Consider the following 23,552-nt stretch of genomic DNA (forward strand, 5'->3'; position numbering starts at 1 on the left):
AAACGTAGTTTTTTTGTCGAAAAATCAACATTTTTAATCGCGAATAACTCGAAAAGTATTGACTTACGTAAAAAACTTTATAGAACAAAAGGTGCTTAAAATAAGTCAATTTATCCATTTCCGGCCTCATTTGAAACACGCGTTTTTCACCCCCCGAGAAGGGGTAAATGTCACCCCCCAAGTAAAAGCAACCAACGGAACAAATTCAACTTTGAAGTGGAGGGTAAGTTGAGCCTAAATCCAAATTTTCATGCAATTCGGAGTTGCCCCTGGAAATTACATTCCAAAACGGTCATTTATTGGGCTATCTGAACAAAAAGTAGACCATTTAGAAGTTGGCTAATCTTTTTACATATAAAGAGGTGCTCTACCTATCTAATACACTTTACATAATTAAAATCTGATTATTTAAGGGGCCCCAGCAATGTTTTAAATTTATAAACAGTTTTTTGGCTTATAAACAAATAGCTTTGTTTAATAATAAAAAAATTAATTTTTAGCAATGCAAATAATTAAAACCGGTATAATTTGACTTAAACTTTCAAATGCTGTCAGCAGAATTGCTATTTTATTTTTTAATCAAACGTTATTCGCGTTCAAAAATTGCAATTTCTCGATTTTTTGAAAGTTCCACCGTGTTTATCTCGAAAACTATGCATCCTACGAAAAAACTTGTAACAACATTTCTTGCTTAGAATTACCCAAGAAATACAAAAAAATGTTTTATTTTGCGAAAAATCGATTTTATGTAATTCCTCAAGTTCTTTGTTTATAACAATCTTATCGACATCCGGATCAACTGTTACCCAAAAAATTCGTGTTCTACGGGTCAAAATACATAAAAAAAACTTGGGTAAGTCCATCTAAATAAAGCAGCCCGTAGCACCCCCTCCTGGCCACAGCACTAATTTGTTTATAAGCCAAAAAATTGTTTATAACTTTAAAACATTGCTGAGGCTGCTTAAATAATCCGATTTCAATTCTGTAAAGTGCATTAGATAGGTGGAGTACTTCTTTATATTTAAAAAAAATTGACAAAGCTTTGTATATTCTAGTTTTTGTTTTACAAGATTTTAAAAAATTTTAATGTTTTAAAAAAAGTTTAGATTGCAAAACTATTATGCAAAATCTAGTAAGTCAATTTTAATGAAATTTGGTGTACGGTTTTAGCATTTACAAAAATTTTCTAAGCGAATTAGGAAGGTTCCAAATGTAACCCAAGTGATGGAAAATCATTGAATAAGGACCGGCTTGTTTTGCCCACTTATTTTATATTTATTGCTATTTTGAAGCAAGGGTGATAAATTAAGACATTTTTAACCAATCGCATCTGATACAAAATTTAATTATCTTTATTTTATTTCGATTGGACTTTGTTCTAAAATGAATAGTTTTTAAGTTATAACCAAAAAAAAAAGAAAAAAAAACGAAATTTTTTGAAATTTTTAAATATTTTATTTTTTTTATTAATGTTCCGGGCATATTTGAGAAGGAGCATAAATCAATTATTATTAAAGAAATTATCACCTAACTTTATCCACAAGAATCTGAATGCCACCTCTCACGTCCACCTAAAAACAGATCCTTACTGGTCTATACTGGAATGAGACCTCAAATTTTAGATTTGAAGGTGAAAATCATGCGTGGAGTGAGGCAACTGAAAAAAGCATTCTACTAAACAGGTACCGCCTAAACAACATCACATATTATGCACTATAATAGTATTCGCAGACAAGTTAGAAGATCTACAAGACCTTAGGAACAAAATCACGTATTACAGTGAAAAATATGGATTCAATATAAGCATAAATAGGACAAAGCTCATGATAATTAGCAAGAAAAATATAACAGAAGGTTAATTCTGTGTCAACCTCACCGTAGTAGAAAAAGTGACGCACTACAATGACCTCAGCACCATAATAAATTAAGAATGGACCAACAATCAGGATATGATTTTTAGGACAGGACAGGAAAGGACAGGACCTTTTTTATGATATTGAATAGTGGACCTTGAACGAAAATATGTGCAGAAGATTGGAAGCATTTTAGATGTGGCTATAACGGAGAATACTTAAGATTTCATGGACTGATCGTATCACAAATGAAGAGGTCCTCAGAAGAATGAAGAAGAACCGAGACCTACTGACCACCATCAAATCTCGAAAGTTAGACTACTTCGGACACATTATGTGAAATGAATCCATAGGTCTGGATCCCGCGTATGAAAAAAAAGTTGATTAATAGCAAGCTGAAAATTTGTTAATAGCTTAACGGTGTCTAGTTGGACAAACTTTGATGTATGGGAACACTGGAACAGGGGAAGTTTTAATTGTGGAACAGGTTAAATATTTGGAACGTCAGACCACGAAAACGTCCCATGTATTTTGGCGGACAGAACTTCCAATTGATTTGTAACCCTTTCATTAAACTCTCATGCAAAAATCAGACTGCTATTTGTCACCTGTCATAATTCCTCTCATTTGACATGTTCTACGTGTTCCACTCATTAAAATGCCCAGTTGGTGATAAATAGCAGTCTGATTTTTGCAGGACAGTTTAAAGAAAGGGTAAAAAATTAATTGAAAGTTCTGTCCGACAAAATATATGGGACGTTTTCGTAGTCTGACGTTCCAAATTTTTAACCTGTTAACAATTAAAACTTACCCTGTTCCAGTGTTACCATACATCAAAGTTTGTCCGACTAGACACCCTTAAGCTATTAAAAAAATTTCAGCTTGCTATTAATCAACTTTTTTTTCATACACGGGATCCAGACCTACCAGATTTTTTTCTCCTACAAGACATCCTGCAAGGAAAATTTTTTGGTAAGCGAGGTCCAGTAAGAAGAAGAACATTCTGAAAGAACCTCAGAATCTGGTTTAACAAAACATCTGTGGAGTTTTTTCGCGCTGCTGCAAATAAGATACAGATTGGCGTGAAGATCGCCAACATTCGTCATGGATAGGCACATCAAGAAAAAACAAGATACTTACTATCATATCTACTTTTTTGTCGCATTGATCATAAATTTCTTCTGCTGTAGTATCGTAGTGAGTCAGTGGATTTCCGGGATTAGAGAACTATAAAATAAAAAAAAAACAATAATTATATTTTAAGTTATAGTATTAAACTGTTCATACATATTGTACGAGTATGTCGTACTGTTACTAAATTTTGGGCATAAAGGCATAGCAGTAATAAGTTTCCACTTTGGACAGAATAGTTTTTGGAAAATTTTGAAAGAAAAAATTAACTGGAAAATAATACTTCAATAAGGACACTATTTGTTCTTAGTTATTTGTCTTTTTTGATTTGTAGTTAAATAGCTTTTTGAAAAAAAAAACTATCAATGTTAACAGAAAAAAAATATATTAGTTTCAAATTTAACTGATATGGGCGAAGAGCTTACCTGATCAAAAATAATACTGTTGGGAATTTCTTTTGATAAACGATGGACAGTACCAAACATTCCATATGGAGAAAACGAATTAGCTGTGACAGGACATCTAATAACTTCAGCTCCCAAAGCTCTCATTACGTATTCTTTCTCTTTGGATATTTTTTCTGACATTACGATTATACACCTATATCCTAAAACGTGGTAAAAAAAATTTTGGTTTAGGATTATGAAACTAAAGTTAATTACAGTAAATAGAAACAGACTCTGTAAATAGAAACAGAAACATTTTGATTTAATTACAGTAATTTTGAAATAAATAAAACGAAAGTTTCTTCAAAAGCCAAATTTACCTTTAATAGCAGCTGCCATAGCCAAACCAATGCCAGTATTTCCTGAAGACGGCTCTATAATGGTACATCCTGGTTTTAAGATACCTTCATTCTCGGCATCTGTCAGTATTCTGTTTGCCATGCGATCTTTTACTGATCCACCAGGATTAAAGAACTCACATTTTACATCTAAAAACAAATATATTACAGTAAGTTTTACCTCAAGCAATTCGTACTGAAGATATTTCCTTGTGGCATCTTATACAATTTAATATTTTATTTGGGAATAAAGCCACAATTTAAGTTTGAAGTTGAATTTATTTCGTTTCGTAACGTTTCGACTTCCATTTCGGAAATCGTTATGAAAAATACAAACCATTAATAAATTAAACAAATTTTGTTTTTGATACTTGGTAAAAAAATTATTCTTCTAATAATTTACTTTAATCTGACTGATTCATATCGGCAATTCAGACATAATATGTTTATACATTTTAAAGTAGAAGACTTTAAAATTATATTGCCAATATTTAGAAGTTGCATTCCTGGGACGACTTTAGTGGAAGATAGTTCATTTGATTATATGACATCAACTTAATAATATATACGTTAAAAAAATCATAGCATGTGATTTGTTATTATTGTAGTATTTATTGTAAAGCATTGTTAGAATAAACAAAAATTCGTAAAGCCAAAGATATCCTATATACAGGTAATAAATTCTCTATAATAATAATAATTCTCTCTATAGGTTATAATCCAGTGATTCCCAAAGTGGTCTATATCGACCTATCAGGGGTCGATAAGAACCTCCAAGTGGCCTATGTGGGCAAAAATAAAAATTGAAAATGGAGGTCAATGGCAAGAAATTTGAAAGATTGCAAAAAACAGTAAAATCCACAATAGATCAATTATTCACGCTGAGACAGCTTTTAAAAAAGAGATTGGAGTATAACAGACCGATACACAATCTCTTCATAGACTTTCGACAGGCATATGACAGCGTAGAAAGAAGCCAAGTATGGAATGCCATGGCGGAATGCCATGTTCTCAATACCAAAGAAACTAATTCGGATGACTAAAGTCTGTATGGAGGGTGGAATATCAAAAGTACGTGTAAATAATGAATTGTCTGGCAGCTTCGAAATCAACAGTGGACTCAAACAGGGTGATGCATTATCTCCACTACTGTTTAACCTTGTATTAGAGAAAGCCATGAGGTTGGCCGAAATAAAAACAGAACTGCTATCGGTTTAAGGTCCTAAGTTATTATTAGCATACGCAGATGACATTGATCTCGTTGGAGACTCCATCCTATCCACAAAAGCCATTTTCAACAAGGTGGAAGGAGCAACAAGCGAAGTAGGGCTGAGGATTAATGAAGAGAAGACGAAATATATGTGTATAAATAGAACGACACGAAGAGACAGGATAGGACAAAATGTGACGGTCAACACCTTCAATTTCGAAAGAGTAAAACGTTTTAAGTATCTGAGGGCCGTAATCACAGCTGACAACGATGTTACTGAAGAAATAAAAGACAGAATCCAATCAGCAAATCGTCTATTCGCACTGGATAAGCTGATAAAATCAAAAAATCTTACAAGAAGTTCCAAGATCAAAATCTATAAATCCATCGTCAGACCTGTACTAACATATGGTTGCGAAACGTGGACCATGACCAAATCAAACGAAGAAAAGCTCAGACGTTTTAAACTAAAAATACTTAGAAACATTTTCGGACTTCACCACGACATTAACACAAACCAGTATAGGATCAGAACCAACTTCGAATTAAAAGAACTCTACAATGACACCGATATTGTCCAAGAAATTAAATCACAGATGGGCAGGCCACGTGCACAGACTTCATAACGAGAGACTTTTAAAACTGGTATGGGAGGAGATTCCTACAGGCAAAAGACCACTTGGACGTCCCAGAATGCGATGGAGAGATAACATCCAAGCAGATCTCCGACAAATGAACATCCCATTTGACCCTAGGTTATTGGAAGACCGAACAAATTGGAAGAAAGTTGTACAGTCAGCCAGGACCCACCCAGGGTTGTAGCGCTACGTGATGATGATGATGATGATGATATTACGAAATACCGCGAGAAAGTTTTTAATCACTTTTCCATCTTCATACCTAGTAGATAGGGGTCTTAGCGCAGTTATAGATCTCATAAAAAAAGAATTGGGTAACCGGGGAGGTTTGAGATTTGATGTAACTAAATTAATGCCAAATGTTGATAATTTATTATTAAACCATCAAGTTCATCCCTCCCATTAAATGAATTTATTTTGTGATTAGTTTTTTTCATGTAACAGCTACTATATTTTCATCATCATCACGTAGCTTTCCAACCCTGGGTGGGTCCTGGCTGACAGTACAATTTTTTTCCAATTTGTTCGGTTTTCCATCAACCTAGGGTCAAATGTAATGTTCATTTTCCGGAGATCTGCTTGGATGCTATCTCTCCATCGCATTCTGGGACCTCCGAGTGGTCTTTTGCATGTAGGAATCTCCTCCCATACCAGTCTTACAAGTCTCTCGTTATGAATTCTGTGCGCGTGGCCTGCCCATCTTAGTCGCTGTGATTTAATTTCTTGGACAATATCGGCGTCATTGTAGAGTGCTTTTAATTCGATATTGGTTCTGATCCTATACTGGTTTGTGGTGATATCGTGGTGAGGTCCGAAAATTTTTCTAAGTATTTTTCATTCAAAACGACTGAGCTTTTCTTCGTTTGCTTTGGTCATGGTCCACGTTTCGCATCCAGATATTAGTACAGGTCTGACGATGGATTTATAGATTTTGATCTTTGAACTTCTTGTAAGATTTTTTAATTTTATAAGCTTATCCAGTGCGAATAAACATACTATATTTTGATTTAAATTTAAGTAATACATGTGTAAAATGTTTCTTTTACTTTTTCACACTATAAAACGCTATAAGTTAGTAAATACTGTTACAAATTTAAATCTTTCAAAGTGAAATAGCAGGGGGTCGATATCAAATTAAAAACATGACAAGGGGTCTACAAGAGAAAAAAGTTTGGGAATCTTTGATATAAACAAAGTAAAAAACTAAAAAAGAAAAACACGGCTAGAATGGACTGAAGGTAAAAAGTGACTAGTTTGTGCCTACTTGATTAATTTAATAATGAAGTAGATTGCAGTTCAAAACTTTAAATCGTAGAACTTATATTGTATTTGTTGATACGTTGTCGATCGGTTGTGTTAAAATTCTGTACATTTATAAAATTTTAGTGTAATGCAGCCTATAATAAAGCATGAATATTTTTTTGAATTGTAATTTAAAGAATCTTGTTTTGCTATGGATGTTGACTGTAATTGGCGAATAAACTGACATACAATGATTAAAACTAAAAAAATCGAGACTTCTTGACAAATGCAGTGTCAACAATAATGATAATGCTTATAAAACGAAATTAATCAATTTCAAATTTCATATTTCATACAGAGATGAACTCCCAAAAGACATACCTAATATGTCGATAAGGTAATTCATTAAGTTACTATGGGATAAAATTGCTAAATTTTAAGTAAATTTATTAGTTGTTTAAGACTTTTACGTGGTTCATTTAAAGATCTCAAAATTTATTGTACAGTGAGTTAAATACTTACATATATCACATTCCAAACCTTCTTGCTGAGGTATTCTGTTAAGCTTGATCAATGGAGTATTACCAATTGCGTGCAAGGCATTTGGCAGTATTTTTGGACGTGGAGCTTGCCTACAAAAAAGTCATAAATTAATAAGAGGTACCCTTATTACATTGATAGGTACTAAGAATAAAATTATGTATGAATATTTTGTACAGTTTTGAGAAAAAGGATCGGACTCAACGGATAAAATATCATTCGTTATAAATATCCATTTCACCTACTCGTGTGTTAATATAAACAACTAGGTAGCCCATAGTAGATTTGATTTCTTGCAATTTCAAATTCTTCCAAACCAAATATTGTACGAGTAGATATTTTTAATAAACTAAAATGGAACTGACACGGAATTTTAGTTAAACCCTCCTTTTAATGGGAGACAATAATAAAACAAAAAAAATTTAGTGTAATTTACTATACTCACAAACAAAAATATTGCATATTTTGAAATGAACGTGTGAAATGAACTTTTTTGTGCTGCCACCAGTGCCATAGAAATCGGAGTTCTTTTCCGAATGCGATGTTTTAAAGTATCATATAAATGGTAAAATCAGATTTAAATATGATATGGGCTATATGGTGGCCAATATAATTTTTAAATTAAGTCGTATCGTGGTAAGTATTCACTATTCTACCGACATGAAGACCTGTGATATGGTGCATTAACACGAATTTGTTGTCCAATATAGCTGGGAAATGGCAAAAAATGATCTAAAATGTTTTTAATGTGCATATCAGCTCTCATTAACTCAATCACCTAAACACGTTCGGTATCTGCTTTCCAAGAAATACCTCTCTATAGCACTATGCCGCCACCGCCAAAATTAACGCTCTGTATTAGGTTACACCTGGCATACGGCATACCGTTCGCGAATTTACAAAACCTATACTATTTCAGTCATGGGGCGACTGAACTCGAGTAGGTTTTGTATACAGAATATTAGTTACATATCCTATGCTATTTCGGTCCAGAAATTAACTGTAGCGGTGTAGGATTTGTAAGCGAAATTTTTTATTATTATTGAGCAAATGTCTATACTGTTTCAGTCATGTAAGTAAAACTAATCAAATATTTACTAAGTGGATTTATTATTATATCATAAAATTTAGATATGTTTTGAAAATTAAAATTAATAATATATATTTGGATAATATTAAAAATTAAAAACAAATGAATAATTACTAATGTACGAATATATACAGTATATCCCTGTAAGTTGGAACCATATGGAAACCTTTTTTTATTATTGATTTTACGAAAAAAATATATTCTTCATAAAAAGTTCTGCATGATCTAAAACCGAAGATGCAATCATCTGATATCAAGCTTTTTCAATAGTATACGAGGGATGTCAAAAAGTATGAATTTGTCTCAAGAGTAAAGTACCTTTATATATTTCACAAGATTGAAAATTGTTATTTCGAAAATGTGTGTGGACTTAAAAATAATTTTCTAATATGCAACTTCATTCTTCTAATTGAAAAAAAAATTGAAATTTTTTCTCTAATTAAGAATTTTCAGAAATGTACTTTCTGAAAAACAAGAAGGAATAAATTATGAACAGTGAAGTCATCAATAATTTGCGAGATGCAGACGATACAGTACACTCCTAGCTTCTAGCCAAGATGAACCAAAATACTCGTAATAAGTAAACAACAGAATATAAAACCGTCTATATATTCATCTATAAACCGTCTTGAGTAAGTTAATAAACTCGTTTACCTTGGACGGCAATTAAATTGTAACGCAGAAAGTCACGGCGAAATTAGATCTAGGATAGAACAGGCTAGAGCCGCTTTTACAAGGATGTGAAATGTGTTATGTAACAGAGACCGAAAATTGGCATTGAGGATCCGCCTACTTCGCTACTACGTGTTCTTGGTCTTGCTTTATGGTGTCGAATCCTGGACTGTAAATAAAATATATCTAAATCGCCTTCAGGATTTCGAAAAGGGGTGCTACAGAAGAATTTTAAAAGTTTCCTTTTAAGATTCGAGGGTGGAGAAGATTCGAAACTCCACAATACTAGAACGTCTCAGCAAGACTTCTAAGATTATAAAAAGCATCAAGTAGAGAAAGCTGGAGTATTTCGGGCATGTAATGAGAGGTCCCAAATATAGGTTGCTTCAAAATATTATGCAAGGAACAATAGCAGGCAAACGCGGTCCAGGACGAAGAAGAACCTCATGGTTGAAGAACTTGCGAGATTGGTATTGTGTTGATACAAGCATGCTATTCAGGGTCGCAGTGAATAAAATTAAGATAACTATGATGGTAACCAACGTTCTGAAAGAACATGGTACATGAGGAAGAAGATTAGGACTAAGCCAAAATTTTACTTTAAAATTAAGATTGTTTGACGTTTCGATTTTCGGAAAGCTTTAGAACAATAAAAAGAGATTAGTCTAATAACTTGACAAGGAATCCAGAAAGTGTATAATATGAATTACAGCAAAACAAAAGTTCTGGTTTTGATGTCATTTCCGGTTAAAAAATTATGACTGGACTCAAAATTAGTGAAATGTATATCAATCAACGCAAAGTTACACGAAGAGTTCAAATGTCGACTTTCGGTTATACATCCGGTCACGTTGGGTGAACAATTGCTTATTATTTGAGAATTTTATAATTTTTAAGTGTCGACTATTTATAATATACACTGACACTAGCTTATGGACGGGGAATCAATACCAAAAAAAGACAATCAATGCCAAAAATTTTCCAATATAATAATAATTATTAGCGATTTAGCGAAATTAGGAGGGGAGTTATACAGGGATGTGTTCTGTCGCCTCTGCTGTTTAATATTTACTCCGAGTTTCTATTTAAAGAGGCACTGGAAGATTCCAAGGATAGAGTCAAGGTGAATGGCGTAAATATCAACAGCACAGCATCAGATACGCCGATGATACGGTGTTGATTGCCGATTCCGACTTATGTCTACGACTCATCGACAAGACCAACTCGACCTGTGAGAAATTTGCTATGAAAACAAACGTTAAAAAAAACCAAAGTGATGTCAATCCGAACAAAACCAAAACGTACTCAACTTTGCACAATAAATGGGCACATTTTAGAACAGGCCAATAAATTTAAGTACCTGCGATGTTGAACCGATAGCAGCCTAAATCCTGATCTAGAAATAAGATCGGGAATAGAACAGGCCAGAAAATGTTTCGAAAAGATCAAAAAACTGCTTTGTGATTATCAAAATGCTACGCCTGGTCGACTCTTCTCTATGCAGTTGAGGCATGTACCTTTAAAATATCAAACGTAAATAAATTGAAGGCCTTTGAAATGTGGATCTACCGGAAAATCCTCAAAATTTCATGGACATCGCATACCACAAACGAAGAAGTGCTACATAGAATAGGCAAAGAAAAAGAACTTTTCAACATAGTGAAAGTTGGAAAAGCATCATACCTAGTCCACTGAAAGGAAGATCGAGGGAAAGAGAGGACTAGAAAAGAAAAAACTATCATGGATCATAAACATCCTACAATGGAAAGGGCTAAATTTTAAACAGCTAATAAAAACAGCTGAAGACAGAGAAGAGTTTGCAATAATTGTAGTAACCAACATCCATTGAGCAGACGGAAGTTTAAGAAGAAGATTAGCGATTTATGGACCAATTAGGCTAGTCTTATTTTTTATAATTAATCAGAGTAAATAGATCTATTATGTATTCGATATATGAGAAGGAATATTTTCCATTTAAATTTTTAAATATCAGAATTATGGCTTATGACTGCTCAGCGATGTATATTTTTGGTGGTGGAAAGCCATATTTTTTTTCCTTAGTATATTACGCCCTCCATTAATTAGGAACACATTAAAATGAAGATCTTTTTCTATAAATTAAAATTACATCAAGAAATAAATGGTAGGTATATTATCAGTTAAGTAGTAATTGCACAAGAGCTCTAAAATTATTGAATTATTCCCGAGTGACACTTTGACAGTTTTAATTTCACGAGCCGAAGGCGAGTGAAATTATGTCAAAGTGTCACGAGGGCAAAAATTCTATATTAATTTTAGAGATCGAGTGCAATTTGTTGCGATTATTTCATGAATAAAACTGTTCAAAACCAAAATTTTATTGTAATTTATTTATGTAAGTACAAATTAGTACAATTAAACAAACAGTTGTTATAAATATTAATTTGACGGTTGAAAGTCATCACTTTTATAATTTTTAAAACATTAATTGTCATTAATGTCACTGAATGTATTTTTTCGTGGCAACGAAGGGCATCTGACGTAATAAACTTGACGACGGGAAATTATCAAAAATTATCGATTTAATTTAGATTTCTGTAGCTTTCTATTGGTCAGAATCTCCTCTGAATGAAATAATCATTGTAATATGGATAATACAAAAATATTATGGTAATATGGATATGTAAAAAATTCATACGAAAAAATTAGTTTCCACTTACCAATTGACCGTTGTATGAATTGAGGTAGATCTGTCAGCCTTCGGATTCCATGGGCACTTTTGCTCTCTTTCAGGAGCACAAATAGCGTCATTTAAAGGAGAACGGTAGACGTATTTACTCATGTTGACAGTATTATGTTATTCAATAATTGATTAAAGATGAAATGCTTAGAAGTGATAAGATATTGTTTAAATTTCACGATCGAGTGTAATTTGAATTACTTCAGATATCCTTTTTATATACATTTTCTAGACATCCCAGAGAGAGTAGAGATAACGCATATTTTTTACAGGATGTCCCAAAATTTAAAACTTAAGATTAATTTGACTAGGCAAAAAATTTTATTTTAAGTTATAATACTGTTTATTTGGTTAATTTTTTTTTATATCTTACTTATAAACAGATTTTAAGTTCTTTTGTTTAAACCCAGCAAACAGGTTTGAGCCCAGTTACGTGATGATTACGTTAAATTTACGGCAAATTTCAACGAATACGTAACTCGGTGATTTATGACGGGAAAAACGTATTTCAGTGCCAAATCATTCACCTATATATTAGGGCTTCGTTTATACATGTTTGACATTAGAATAATATAAAATCATAATGACGAATATAGTACATGTTTTTATAATAGGTGTGAATGTCGGTTACATCGCAAAGGTACGTTTATTTCACGTAATAATCACGAAACAGAAATAACTCCCTTTGGTTAAATTTTGAGAACTATTTTGAAAAACAAAATTTTACAACGGTGTTGGTTAAATACGTATCGCTTGAATTTTACTCACTGTATTTTATGGACGTCGAAAAATTAGATGTATTTCACGTAAAAGTAATGTAAATAATACCAATATTTAAACAAAAAGTTTATGATTTCGCTTTTAAAATCATTTAGCATAACTATTTCAATCCAACCTTGATTAGACACTATTTTTGCTATTTTTTTCTTTAAAAATATTACAGGAGCTAAAATGATGGTGAGTCTATTTTTAAATCGCGCGAGGTGATAACGTACTACCAAGCCTTTCTCCTCCTTTTAACACTATCACGTGACCACGGTACATGATTAACATAGTTGGTTCGAAAACTAAATTAATCGATTTATCGAATAATAGATACATTTCGATAGGATTATTTTTTATATTATTCTGGTATTGAAATAGATTTTTAGTACCTAATACCAATTAGTTAATAGTAGAAGAAAAAAAAAACAAAAAGAAAATAGGTACGTAATACTAATTTAAAGTAAGTAGAATAGTTTAACTGTAATTTAAAAATAATCGATTTTTAAAATCGATGATCATAACCTATCTATATAATATCAGCTTCTCACATTTCTCACAACAAAAGTAAAAGTGAAACGTGAAGAGCTTTATTTCCTTCGTTTTATTTTAGGCGTATAATAATGTCTTTCGTATTAACGTTTACCTCACTGCTCGAGGGTTGAAGTGCCGATGATGCAATTAGAAAAAAACCAAAAAGTGTCGAAGTGCCTCCTAGAAATAAAAAAAGTGTTCTGTGTTGTGTTTTGTGTTGGCAAATTTTTTAATGTGTCTTTAGGTCGGTACCATTTTTGGTTCATTATATTGTATAATAATTATACAAGACAAATGTTTTAAAGTCTCTAAATTCTACTAAATAAATACATTGTTAATACTTTATATTATGCTTGTTTTATTTATATCATATGAGGATAATAATTACGTGATTCATAAGTTAATTAAGGTCGAATTATTTACGTGAACCGAGGACGTATCTTTCACGTGAATACTAATATATACATTCCCCAAAAGATACGTTAATCAACACGTATTTGCAACGTGAATTTCCCGAAATATTTTATTGCTATTTAAGGTAAATACCCACATAACAATGATGTTCGCATCATGTTCTAAGCATATCCTACCAACATTCGTCGAAGTATATCCTTTTTAGTATATGCGTAGTACAAGCATAGCATGTACCATAAAAAACATTCTAAATTTCATGTTCTTTGCATGTGCCTCAAAGAATATTCTTGCACCGAATATACTGAGCACATTCGGGTAAGTAGTATCTCGGAATGTTCGTAAAAGTTTATTCTTAGAATATACCTTAATCGAATATTCTTAGTATATGCGTAAGTATATGCAAAAGTATATACTTAACACATACCTACTTGTATATACTTTTAAAATATCTAAAAAAGAATATACTGTATGTACCTACCTATAGGAAGAAGAATAATGTGAGCCTATAGATTATCAACTTCGAATAATTAATAAAATTTATGTATTTTAGTAGGTGCTACTGAACTATCTAATTCATTTTTTTTAAACCGTTTTAATTCTATGGTAAAAAGTTTAAAACTTAATTCTATTGTGAAGAAAAATGAGAAATTCTCGTTTCGTTTTCAGTTGAAATGAATATACCATTTTGATTTAAGTAGTTTATACCATAAGTAAAATAATTTTCGGGAATCCGGAAACGGCCATTCATTGTCATTCTGACCCTTGCATTGCATTTTATACCTGCACAAGGGAAGGGGGTAGGTAACAAAAGAGCAAAATATGAAAATAGTTTCCAGTACAGTTATGCATTTATGTCTACGCTGTTAGGTAGGACCAAGTATTTCTAGCTACAAGGACTAAAACATTTTTAAGAACATAAAAAGCAGTTTGAAAATAATAAATTCATATTGGTACTTCAATATTTCCTAAATACCTAGTAAGTAAAAGTATGTATAATGTATATAGATACCTATAAATTTTAGTAATTTACATACATATTATAATATATTTGGCTATTATATAATTATATAAGCAGCATTTTTATTTTGATGTGCACATAATAACTAAATATATTACTTATATTTTATATATAGGCTACTTACCCATATAATATTTATTATACATAGGTACCTATATAACTAACTAAAGTTTATATATTTTATACTTACTTTTTACGTAATATTGTAGAATGTAATATCTACATTCTCATATGCAATTAGAATATGTAAATATAATATATTAGTAGAACCAAAGAATACTAACACACCCTGTGGGTGTGTTAGTATTCTTTGGTAGAACCTATAGGATGAGATTGGGTGATGTTGAAAACATACTTCTGAGAAATACAGCACATCCTTGGAATATTCTTCCCATATACTAAAAATATGTGCGATAGTACATTCTAAGTATATACATAGAAGGTATATAGCACTTCCTTGGAATATTCTTCCCATATACTAAAAATATGTGCGATAGTACATTCTAAGTATATAACTAGAAGGTATATAGCACTTCCTTGGAATATTCTTCCCATATACTAAAATATGTACGATAGTACATTCTAAGTATATAAATAGAAGGTTTATAGCACCTCCTTAGAATCTTCTAAAAAGTATGTTCTTGGTATATACTGAAAAGAAGTGCGGTAGTACATTCTAAGTATATACATAGAACGTTTAAGTACTGTAATGTAGTATATACTCAGTATATGCTCTGCACATTCGCAATGGTAATTACGCATATTCTAAGTATATACTTTTTCTGAAAAGTATGTTCTATGAATCTACTAAGAACATGAAATTGTTATGTGGGTAACACGTCTATTGAAGACAAGTTATTCACGTAAGTTAAAGACGTATTTTCAATGTGACATTCCAACCAAATTTTCACGTGAAATTCACGTAAGCAATTTACATATATTGGTGACAAATGTACCCAAAATTCACGTAATTAACACGTCGGTCTGTTTGCTGGGAATAGATAAATTTTAAAACAGTTCGAAGTTTTAGATCAGAAGAACTAAAAGCTTCTATTGTGACCAAGTTCTGGTAAACACTCCGAATTTTTTGCTTTCTAAACTTGCAAAGCAAATGAACGACGACTACCTGTCTGTTCATCTAGGTAAAAATTCCAATAAATCTTGGTTCCCTGCATTCAGATAGGAGTAAAACTAAAAGAAAATGAAAGACAACTTACATTTCAATTCGTTCAGAGGTGACCGTAAACCATAGAGCCTCCCCAATAATCCCTAAAGAGGGTGAAACGTAGGTAAGTAAGAGGTGTGGTCGCCTTTGAAGGAATTGAAATATAAGCTGTCTTTCATTTTCAGATACATTTTAATTGATTCATTCTTGAACGAAATTTTCTGCCTCCTATACATTATAGATATAATATAATAATATCGTATGGCATTTTTGCCGGGGAGATCCTTTCGGATAGTTCCGGCGCCATTTACATCTTTAACCCTGTTTTAAGTAACTAGTGCCGATGTACACTAGCCCAGGGGACCGGCGGCTTTATGTGCTCTCCGAGGCACGGTGAGACGGCTCGTGTCATTATTGGAAATGAAAATGGTTTGTCGTTGGCAGGGCTCGAACCCACGTCTACTGGCGTATGAGGCCAGCGTTTATGCCGTTACTCCACGGCCGCTCACACATTATAGATGAAAACCGTATATAGAGCCATTCCATTACCTCAGGAGTTAATTCGTGTATGTCGTTTAAACTACCTTCAAGTCGTGTGGCTGTACATTCTTGTGGAGTAGCATTGCATTTGCCACATAGCGGTCTGTCTGCAATGTCTCATTGGGTAAGTGATTCATTGCATACTCCATGACTTAATCAGAATCAGAGAGGGAGATATGAAATGGGATCTTCTTGTGGCAAAATGGTTGTTATATTTTTACTCACATTATAGCAGTCCTACGAATGGGCGCTATTTGTATAACACTATTAACACGTTGCAGCGACAAAAATATATGTTACGAAATTCACCCTGTAGGAATAATGGAAAATATAATTTGACAAGATGTTGATATGTAATATAAGGGGATGTTAACGTGTTGAACAATTTGAAGAACATGTCCTCGGTTGCTCAGTACGAAAGAGATATAGGGGTGGTCCTTAGCGGGATGTTATTAATATTCTCTTATTAGCTTAGAAATAAAAAAATAGAAAAATCAAATAAGAATTCAAACAAATAGAAATAAAATATTGGGCGCCACTGGTTTCCTTGTGGGAATCATAAATATACAAAAATAGAAACGTAAGAGAAAATATAGCTAAATCAAAAATTAAACAAAAACCTAGTCAATACAAAATATATAAAATACTTATGGCGTGACTTACCTTATCTATGTCTTTACTCAGAAAATTCTTTGTTGTACTTACAAAACAAAAGAAAGGGAAGAGACAATAATAATAAATAATATTTTGCAATGAACCAACCATTTTTTATTGACACAAAATAAAACAAAATTAAAAAGATCTGTGATCTCTTGCGATTTTACATAAAGAGATCATGTTTACCAAAATGAAAATGAAAAGTTTACAAAAAAAATCCCTTCTACTAGTCCTGTATCTTCTCTTGGTTGGTTTAAGTCCAAGGCACAGTTCACTTCACTAAAGTCACTTTACAAAGGAATAGAAACATTAAGAGTACATCAATAGTAGTTCCCATAGTTTATAGAAAAATTCAGCATTTACTTCTTACAACAAAATACTTCAACAAAAAAATTTTTAAAAATTTTATTTTAAAACCATTTTTTTTTCAAAAATAAGCACTTTGAATCGATGAAACTTACAGATCATATAAACACAACATAAGTAAAGTAACTTGTGAAGCGGTAACGATTAATTTCATTTAAGTTGCTAATTGGGAGGTGACCTTTCTGATTTTTTTTGCCAAAACAAAAGGGACCAACTTTATTTTGAGCATAACTTGCTTACATTTGATGCTAGAATTTTTTTTTATAAAAACAGAAATAAAGCTTTTTTTAAACACTTTAAAAAAGTTGTAATGTGTTTTCTCCACTAATGCTTCATTATTTGGATATTTCACATTGAATTATTCTATTTGGAAATTTTCGAATATGAACCTATTTTTCATTAGCTATAACTCTGCTTTTGCTAGGTATAGCGACCTAATATGTACCCCGTTTTTTTCACTTTTTTATAGGCTATAGTTTTGCTAAGAATATTTTTTTCGACAAAATACTTACGTTTTGAGTTATTTGCGAAAAACCGTCTAAAAACGTGGTTATTTTGTTCAAAAATGAACATATTCACTTGCAAATAACTCGAAGTGTATTGATTTGGTGAAAAACTCTATGGAACAAAAGTTGCTTAAAATTAGTTAGTTTATCCATTTAGGGACATATATTTTTTCACCCCCGAGATGGGGCTCATCCCCAGGGCAAAAGCGCACATCGGCACCATATCACTTTTTTTCTTTGACATGTTAGCTATGCGTACGCCAAATTCCATGTCAATCCAAGCGGTTCTTTAAAATTTACAGCAAAAACCGTGAAAGAATGTACTATCCGTCCTGTATAACAATCAATGGTCTAATTGAGAAATAATTGATTCTTGATTTTATTGAATTCATCTTAAATTCCGAAATAATTACCATGTATAAATATTAGTTCATTAATGGTTATGCACTTCAAAAGAACTATTAACTTGTAGGTAGGTACATGAATTCTCTTTCAAAAAGAGTGACATTGTATAAATATTTTTGGAAGTCATCATGATATTTCATTTTTTTATCAGAAAATGACTCATGAGCCTTTTAATATTATAGATTGAGGATTGATAATAATTATGTATTTGATTTTTATCAGTGTTACATTTTTAATCTAATTTACAAAAATACTTTATTATTGATAAACTAATTACAATACCTACTTATTAGATTAAACTTCAAAAGCTAGAGCCTACAAGTAGCTATTGACTTATATCAATTTTGTTTTAAAAGTATCTAATCAGTAAAATTGTTTTGATATAAATTACATAAACAGTGGCCCCAGAAATTAATTTTTAAGGTGATTTGGAAATCAATTATATATTTGAAAAAGTAGATGTAGATACAGTGGCGTTACTATAGGATGGCAGGCCTGGCAAAAGGAAACTGGCCCTCAGCTTGAGGCGACCCCGTGCCCAAGCTCAGAAGTGGCCTAATAGTTAATTAAATTTAGTAAAAAATATAAATGTTATACAATTACTTAAAATAATTGAATGGGTGATTGGAAAAAGGATAATATTCCAAAAATATGGCGAATTAAAGTGAGATTACCAGTGTATGAATATTTGTGCCTTCTATCCGCCGAGAGCAAAAACCATAAAATCACCGGCCGCCTTTTTGTAAAAAAGTGGTTTAGCGGATAAATTGTAGATATCAAACAAATCAAAACATTAAAAAGATTACATAAAAGATTTATTCTCAAATCTAAGAGCCGAACAACAAATAACCAACACCATAACAGGCTCGTACATCCTCTTATAGAGGAAGTGGAAGCAGCAATAATATCCCTTGCAAGGTCTACACACTCTCTGACAAAACCACCTGACTGTCGGGACTGACAACGTCAGTAACCCTGACAGTCAGGCTGACGGATTTGGTCGGGTGGTCTTAGGTCTTGCTATTCCAACATCCTGACAACATTTGTTGTGTCAGGACGTATGTAGCGTTGTTGACCTGACCTCTTACTCCAACACGGATGAACAATTGTTAAGTATATACGGGTGGCTTTTTTTAAAGCGGTGGACACAAATTACATGTTAATTATGGTAAGGTCTATAATATAGAGTACGTAATTTACTAGTTGGTGGTGTATATTTTAACATGTTTCATATTTGTACTCCCAATAATTATGACGTTAGAAATTTACAAATACGGCTTATACCCATTAGGTTTAGAAAAAATGTATGCAAAATATTATTTTTACATAACCCTTATAAATGTACACTGTCCCACAAATGAACAGGAAGAAGACACTAAGGTAGCCTTTTATCAAGATCTAGAACGAATCTATGACTCAATACCAAGAAACGACATTAAAATGGTGATAGGCGACACAAACGCCAAGATCGGAAAAGAAGAAGAGTACATAGGGGTAATTGGGAAACATAGTTTGCATAGAGACACAAATGACAATGGTCAGTTTCTAATAGATTTCTCAGCTGGAAAGAATATGATTATCAGTTCGACATGCTTCCCACATCGGGACATACATAAGGGCACTTGGATATCACCTGACGGAAACACAATAAATCAAATAGACCATATACTGACTGAAAAAAGAATGGCGACGAGTATATTAGATGTAAAAAGCAGACGTGGCGCAAGCTGTGACTCAGACCATCTACTAGTGCAGACACGGTTTAGATGCAAAATCAGTCGACAGGTAAAGGAAAAATATCCAAAACAAGAAAAACTAAACTTAGATAACCTAAAAGTCCCTGAGGTACAAGAAAGATTTGAGAGAACAGTGGATGAAAAATTACTAGAAGAAAACAGAGCAGACTCCACAATAGAAAATCAATGGAACACCATAAGCAGTATCATACTAAACACAGCGAAAGAAGTCATAGGAACAAAGACACAACGGAGAGAAGAAACATGGTTCGATGAAGAATGCAAACAATCTATACAGGAAATAAATGAAGCACATAAGAATTACATACTCAGACGTACTAGAGAGAGAAAAACAGAATTTGAGAACAAAAGACAAAGAGCAGATAAACTGTGCAGGCAGAAAAAGAGAAAGTACGAAAACCAACGGATACTAAACATAGAGAGGGAGTTTAAGGAAAACTTAGTGCATACCAACTTATTAAACATTTAAGACAGGGATACAAACCGAAGACTAGCCTCTGCAAAAATAAGAAGGGTGAAATCATTAGCGATATGGACGAAATTAAGATAACCTGGATGACATATTTTAAGGAAGTATTAAACAAAGGGGCACAACCACCATTACAACAACAGAGACAGCAGCAGGCACGGCAGGAGGTACAACAACAAGAGCTGGGGGAAGATGGAGAAGAAAATGAATTAACTAGACCCCCAACGCTAGAGGAGGTCCAAACGGCAATCCACATACAAAAAAGCCATAAAGCACCGGGAATAGATAAAATACCGTCAGAACTACTCAATCAAGGAGGAAGGAATTTGACACAACAGATGTATCAGCTAATACGAGAAATATGGATAGAAGAAGAAATCCCCCAACAATGGAAGAAAAGTATAATCTGCCCTATTCATAAAAAAGGAGACAAACTGTTGTGTCAGAATTATAGAGGCATCTCTTTACTTTGTTCGGGATACAAAATATTCACAAACATCCTTAATCGAAGACTTCAATCTCTCACGGAAAAAATCATCGGGGAATATCAAGCAGGGTTTAGGCAAAATAGATCTACCATTGACCAACTATTTACAGTTAAACAAATACTAGCCAAAGCATGGGAATATGACATGGACGTTTACAATCTCTTTGTAGATTTTAAACAAGCCTATGATTCAATAGATAGAACAATTCTACCTAATGTATTGGAAGAATTTGGCATACCATCAAAATTAATACGACTAGTGCAAATGACAATGACAGAAACAGAAGCACAAGTATGTATTCAAGGACAGATCGCTGATGCGTTTACGATAACGCAAGGACTGAAACAAGGCGACGGACTGGCTCCAACACTTTTTAATCTTGTTCTTGAATATGTAATTAGACGGTTGACGGTAAGCGGAAATAACATACTTACAAACAAATCTACCCAATTAGCAGCATACGCGGATGATATAAACATAATGAGCAGAACAATGAATGCAGCGGAAGAAACCTACGTTGAGTTGAAACAGAGTGCAGAAGCAGTAGGGCTAGCAATAAACACAAATAAAACAAAACTACTCATACAAACCAGATCAAATAGACCGGCGCAACAACACTTTATTGACGATATAGAACATGTGAATAGATTCACGTACCTAGGAATGGATCTGGTTGCAAGCAGTGAAGAAGAACCGGAAATAAATAGAAGGCTTGTGCTGGCAAATAAAGCATATTTCGCGATGGGCCACATATTTTAATCGCGAGACGTACACCGGAAAACAAAACTCCGGGTATATAAAACAATAATCAGGCCCATAGTAAGTTATGCTGCGAAACATGGGTGGTGACACAGAAATCTGCCAATGCATTAGATGTGTTTGAAAGAAAAGTATTACGTAGGATACTGGGCCCAATAAGGGAAAATAACAACTGGCGAATTAGGTATAATAGAGAAATATACGAGCAATATAGCGAACCAACTCTAGCACAACACACTAAACTACAGAGATTACGGTGGGCAGGGCACGTGGTCCGCATGCATGAGTATAGAATCCCCAGAAAATTACTGAATGCAAGAATGCAGGGAAGAAGACCGGTTGGAAGACCTAAAAAGAGATGGGAAGACGAAGTCGATGAGGATGCCAGGAACTTCCTGGGAACGCGTTCATGGAAAAGAACAGCGGTAAATCGAAATGATTGGAGAAGCTTATTGAAGGAGGCCAAGGCTCGATTTGGGCTGTAGTGCCATTGGATGGCACTGTAGAGCAGATGGAAGTCGAAGTAGAAGATGATACGGTTTTGAAGATATTAAAAGAAGAAATTAAATCGGCATTAAAAAACAGCAAAAATGGTAAAGCAGTAGGTCCAGACCAAATCCCAGTAGAAAGCTTAAAATGTATAAATGATGAAACCTTAGACATTATCGTAGACTTGTTTAACACAGTGTACATAACAGGAAGCATACCAAAACAATGGTTACTCTCAACCTTTTGTGCTATCCCTAAAAATACAAACGCTAAAGATTGTAGTGAATACAGAACAATATCATTAATAAGTCACATTCTCAAATTATTCTTGAAAATAATACATGGTCGTATAAACAAAAAACTAGAAGAAGGAATAGATGATAGTCAGTTTGGGTTCAGAATCGGACTAGGAACCAGAGAGGCGTTATTTGCTTTTAATGTGTTAGCTCAAAGATGCATGGACATGAATGTGGATGTGCATGTTTGTTACGTTGATTTTGAGAAGGCTTTTGACAAAGTAAGACATGAAAAATTAGTCCAAATTCTAAAGACAAAAAACATAGACAAAAGGGACTTACGAATAATAACAAACCTTTACTGGAATCAAAGAGCACAAATTGTAATAGATAACGAACCCAGTCCAGAAATTGAAATCAGGAGAGGAGTTCGGCAGGGATGTATTATGTCTCCATTACTCTTTAATGCATATAGTGAAGCCATTTTTGAAGAAGCATTGCTATCTCAAAGTGAAGGAATAATAATTAACGGAAGATCTATTAACAACATAAGATATGCAGATGACACCGTGATTATAGCAAGCTCTGCTGAACAACTCCAACTACTACTGAACAAAACAAACAATTTCTGTAAAGAATATGGACTAAAAATGAATATAAAAAAGACCAAATACATGATAATAACTAAGAAAACAAACATACAAACAAGCATACATTTGGGAAATGTACCGATAGAAAGGGTTGATAAATACAAATACCTAGGAACCTGGATTTCAGAGAAAAATGATCAAACAACAGAAATAGGGACCAGGATAGAAATAGCAAGAAATGCGTTTGTAAAAATGAAAACAGTTCTCTGCAACAAAGACTTTAGTTTAGAACTGAGAGCAAGAGCTTTGAGATGCTACGTGTTCTCGATACTACAATATGGACTTGAAAGCTGGACATTAAAGCAAGAACACATAAATAAGCTACAGTCATTTGAAATGTGGTGTTACAGAAGAATGCTTAGAATAGCATGGACACAGAGGAAAACGAACACGGAAGTACTGCGAGAAATGGGTAAAGAATGCGAAATAATAAACACAATAAAAATAAGAAAGTTACA

At 33.1% G+C, this 23,552-nt stretch overlaps 1 protein-coding gene across 1 annotated transcript in view; it reads right to left on the minus strand.

Annotated features, from left to right (window-relative positions):
• LOC114324951 (uncharacterized) overlaps positions 1-23,552 on the minus strand; it is a 113,455-nt gene that overhangs the window by 35,235 nt on the left and 54,668 nt on the right. Inside the window, exons 11-15 of the mRNA XM_050659882.1 lie at positions 11,860-11,996; positions 7,381-7,490; positions 3,751-3,918; positions 3,410-3,591; positions 2,994-3,080 (exon numbers count right to left, since the gene is read on the minus strand). Of these exons, the coding sequence (XP_050515839.1) occupies positions 2,994-3,080; positions 3,410-3,591; positions 3,751-3,918; positions 7,381-7,490; positions 11,860-11,996 (684 nt within the window). The remainder of the gene's footprint in view (positions 1-2,993; positions 3,081-3,409; positions 3,592-3,750; positions 3,919-7,380; positions 7,491-11,859; positions 11,997-23,552) is intronic.

The sequence above is a fragment of the Diabrotica virgifera genome, chromosome 1 (genome assembly GCF_917563875.1).
Source record: "Diabrotica virgifera virgifera chromosome 1, PGI_DIABVI_V3a".
Lineage (NCBI taxonomy): Eukaryota > Metazoa > Arthropoda > Insecta > Coleoptera > Chrysomelidae > Diabrotica > Diabrotica virgifera.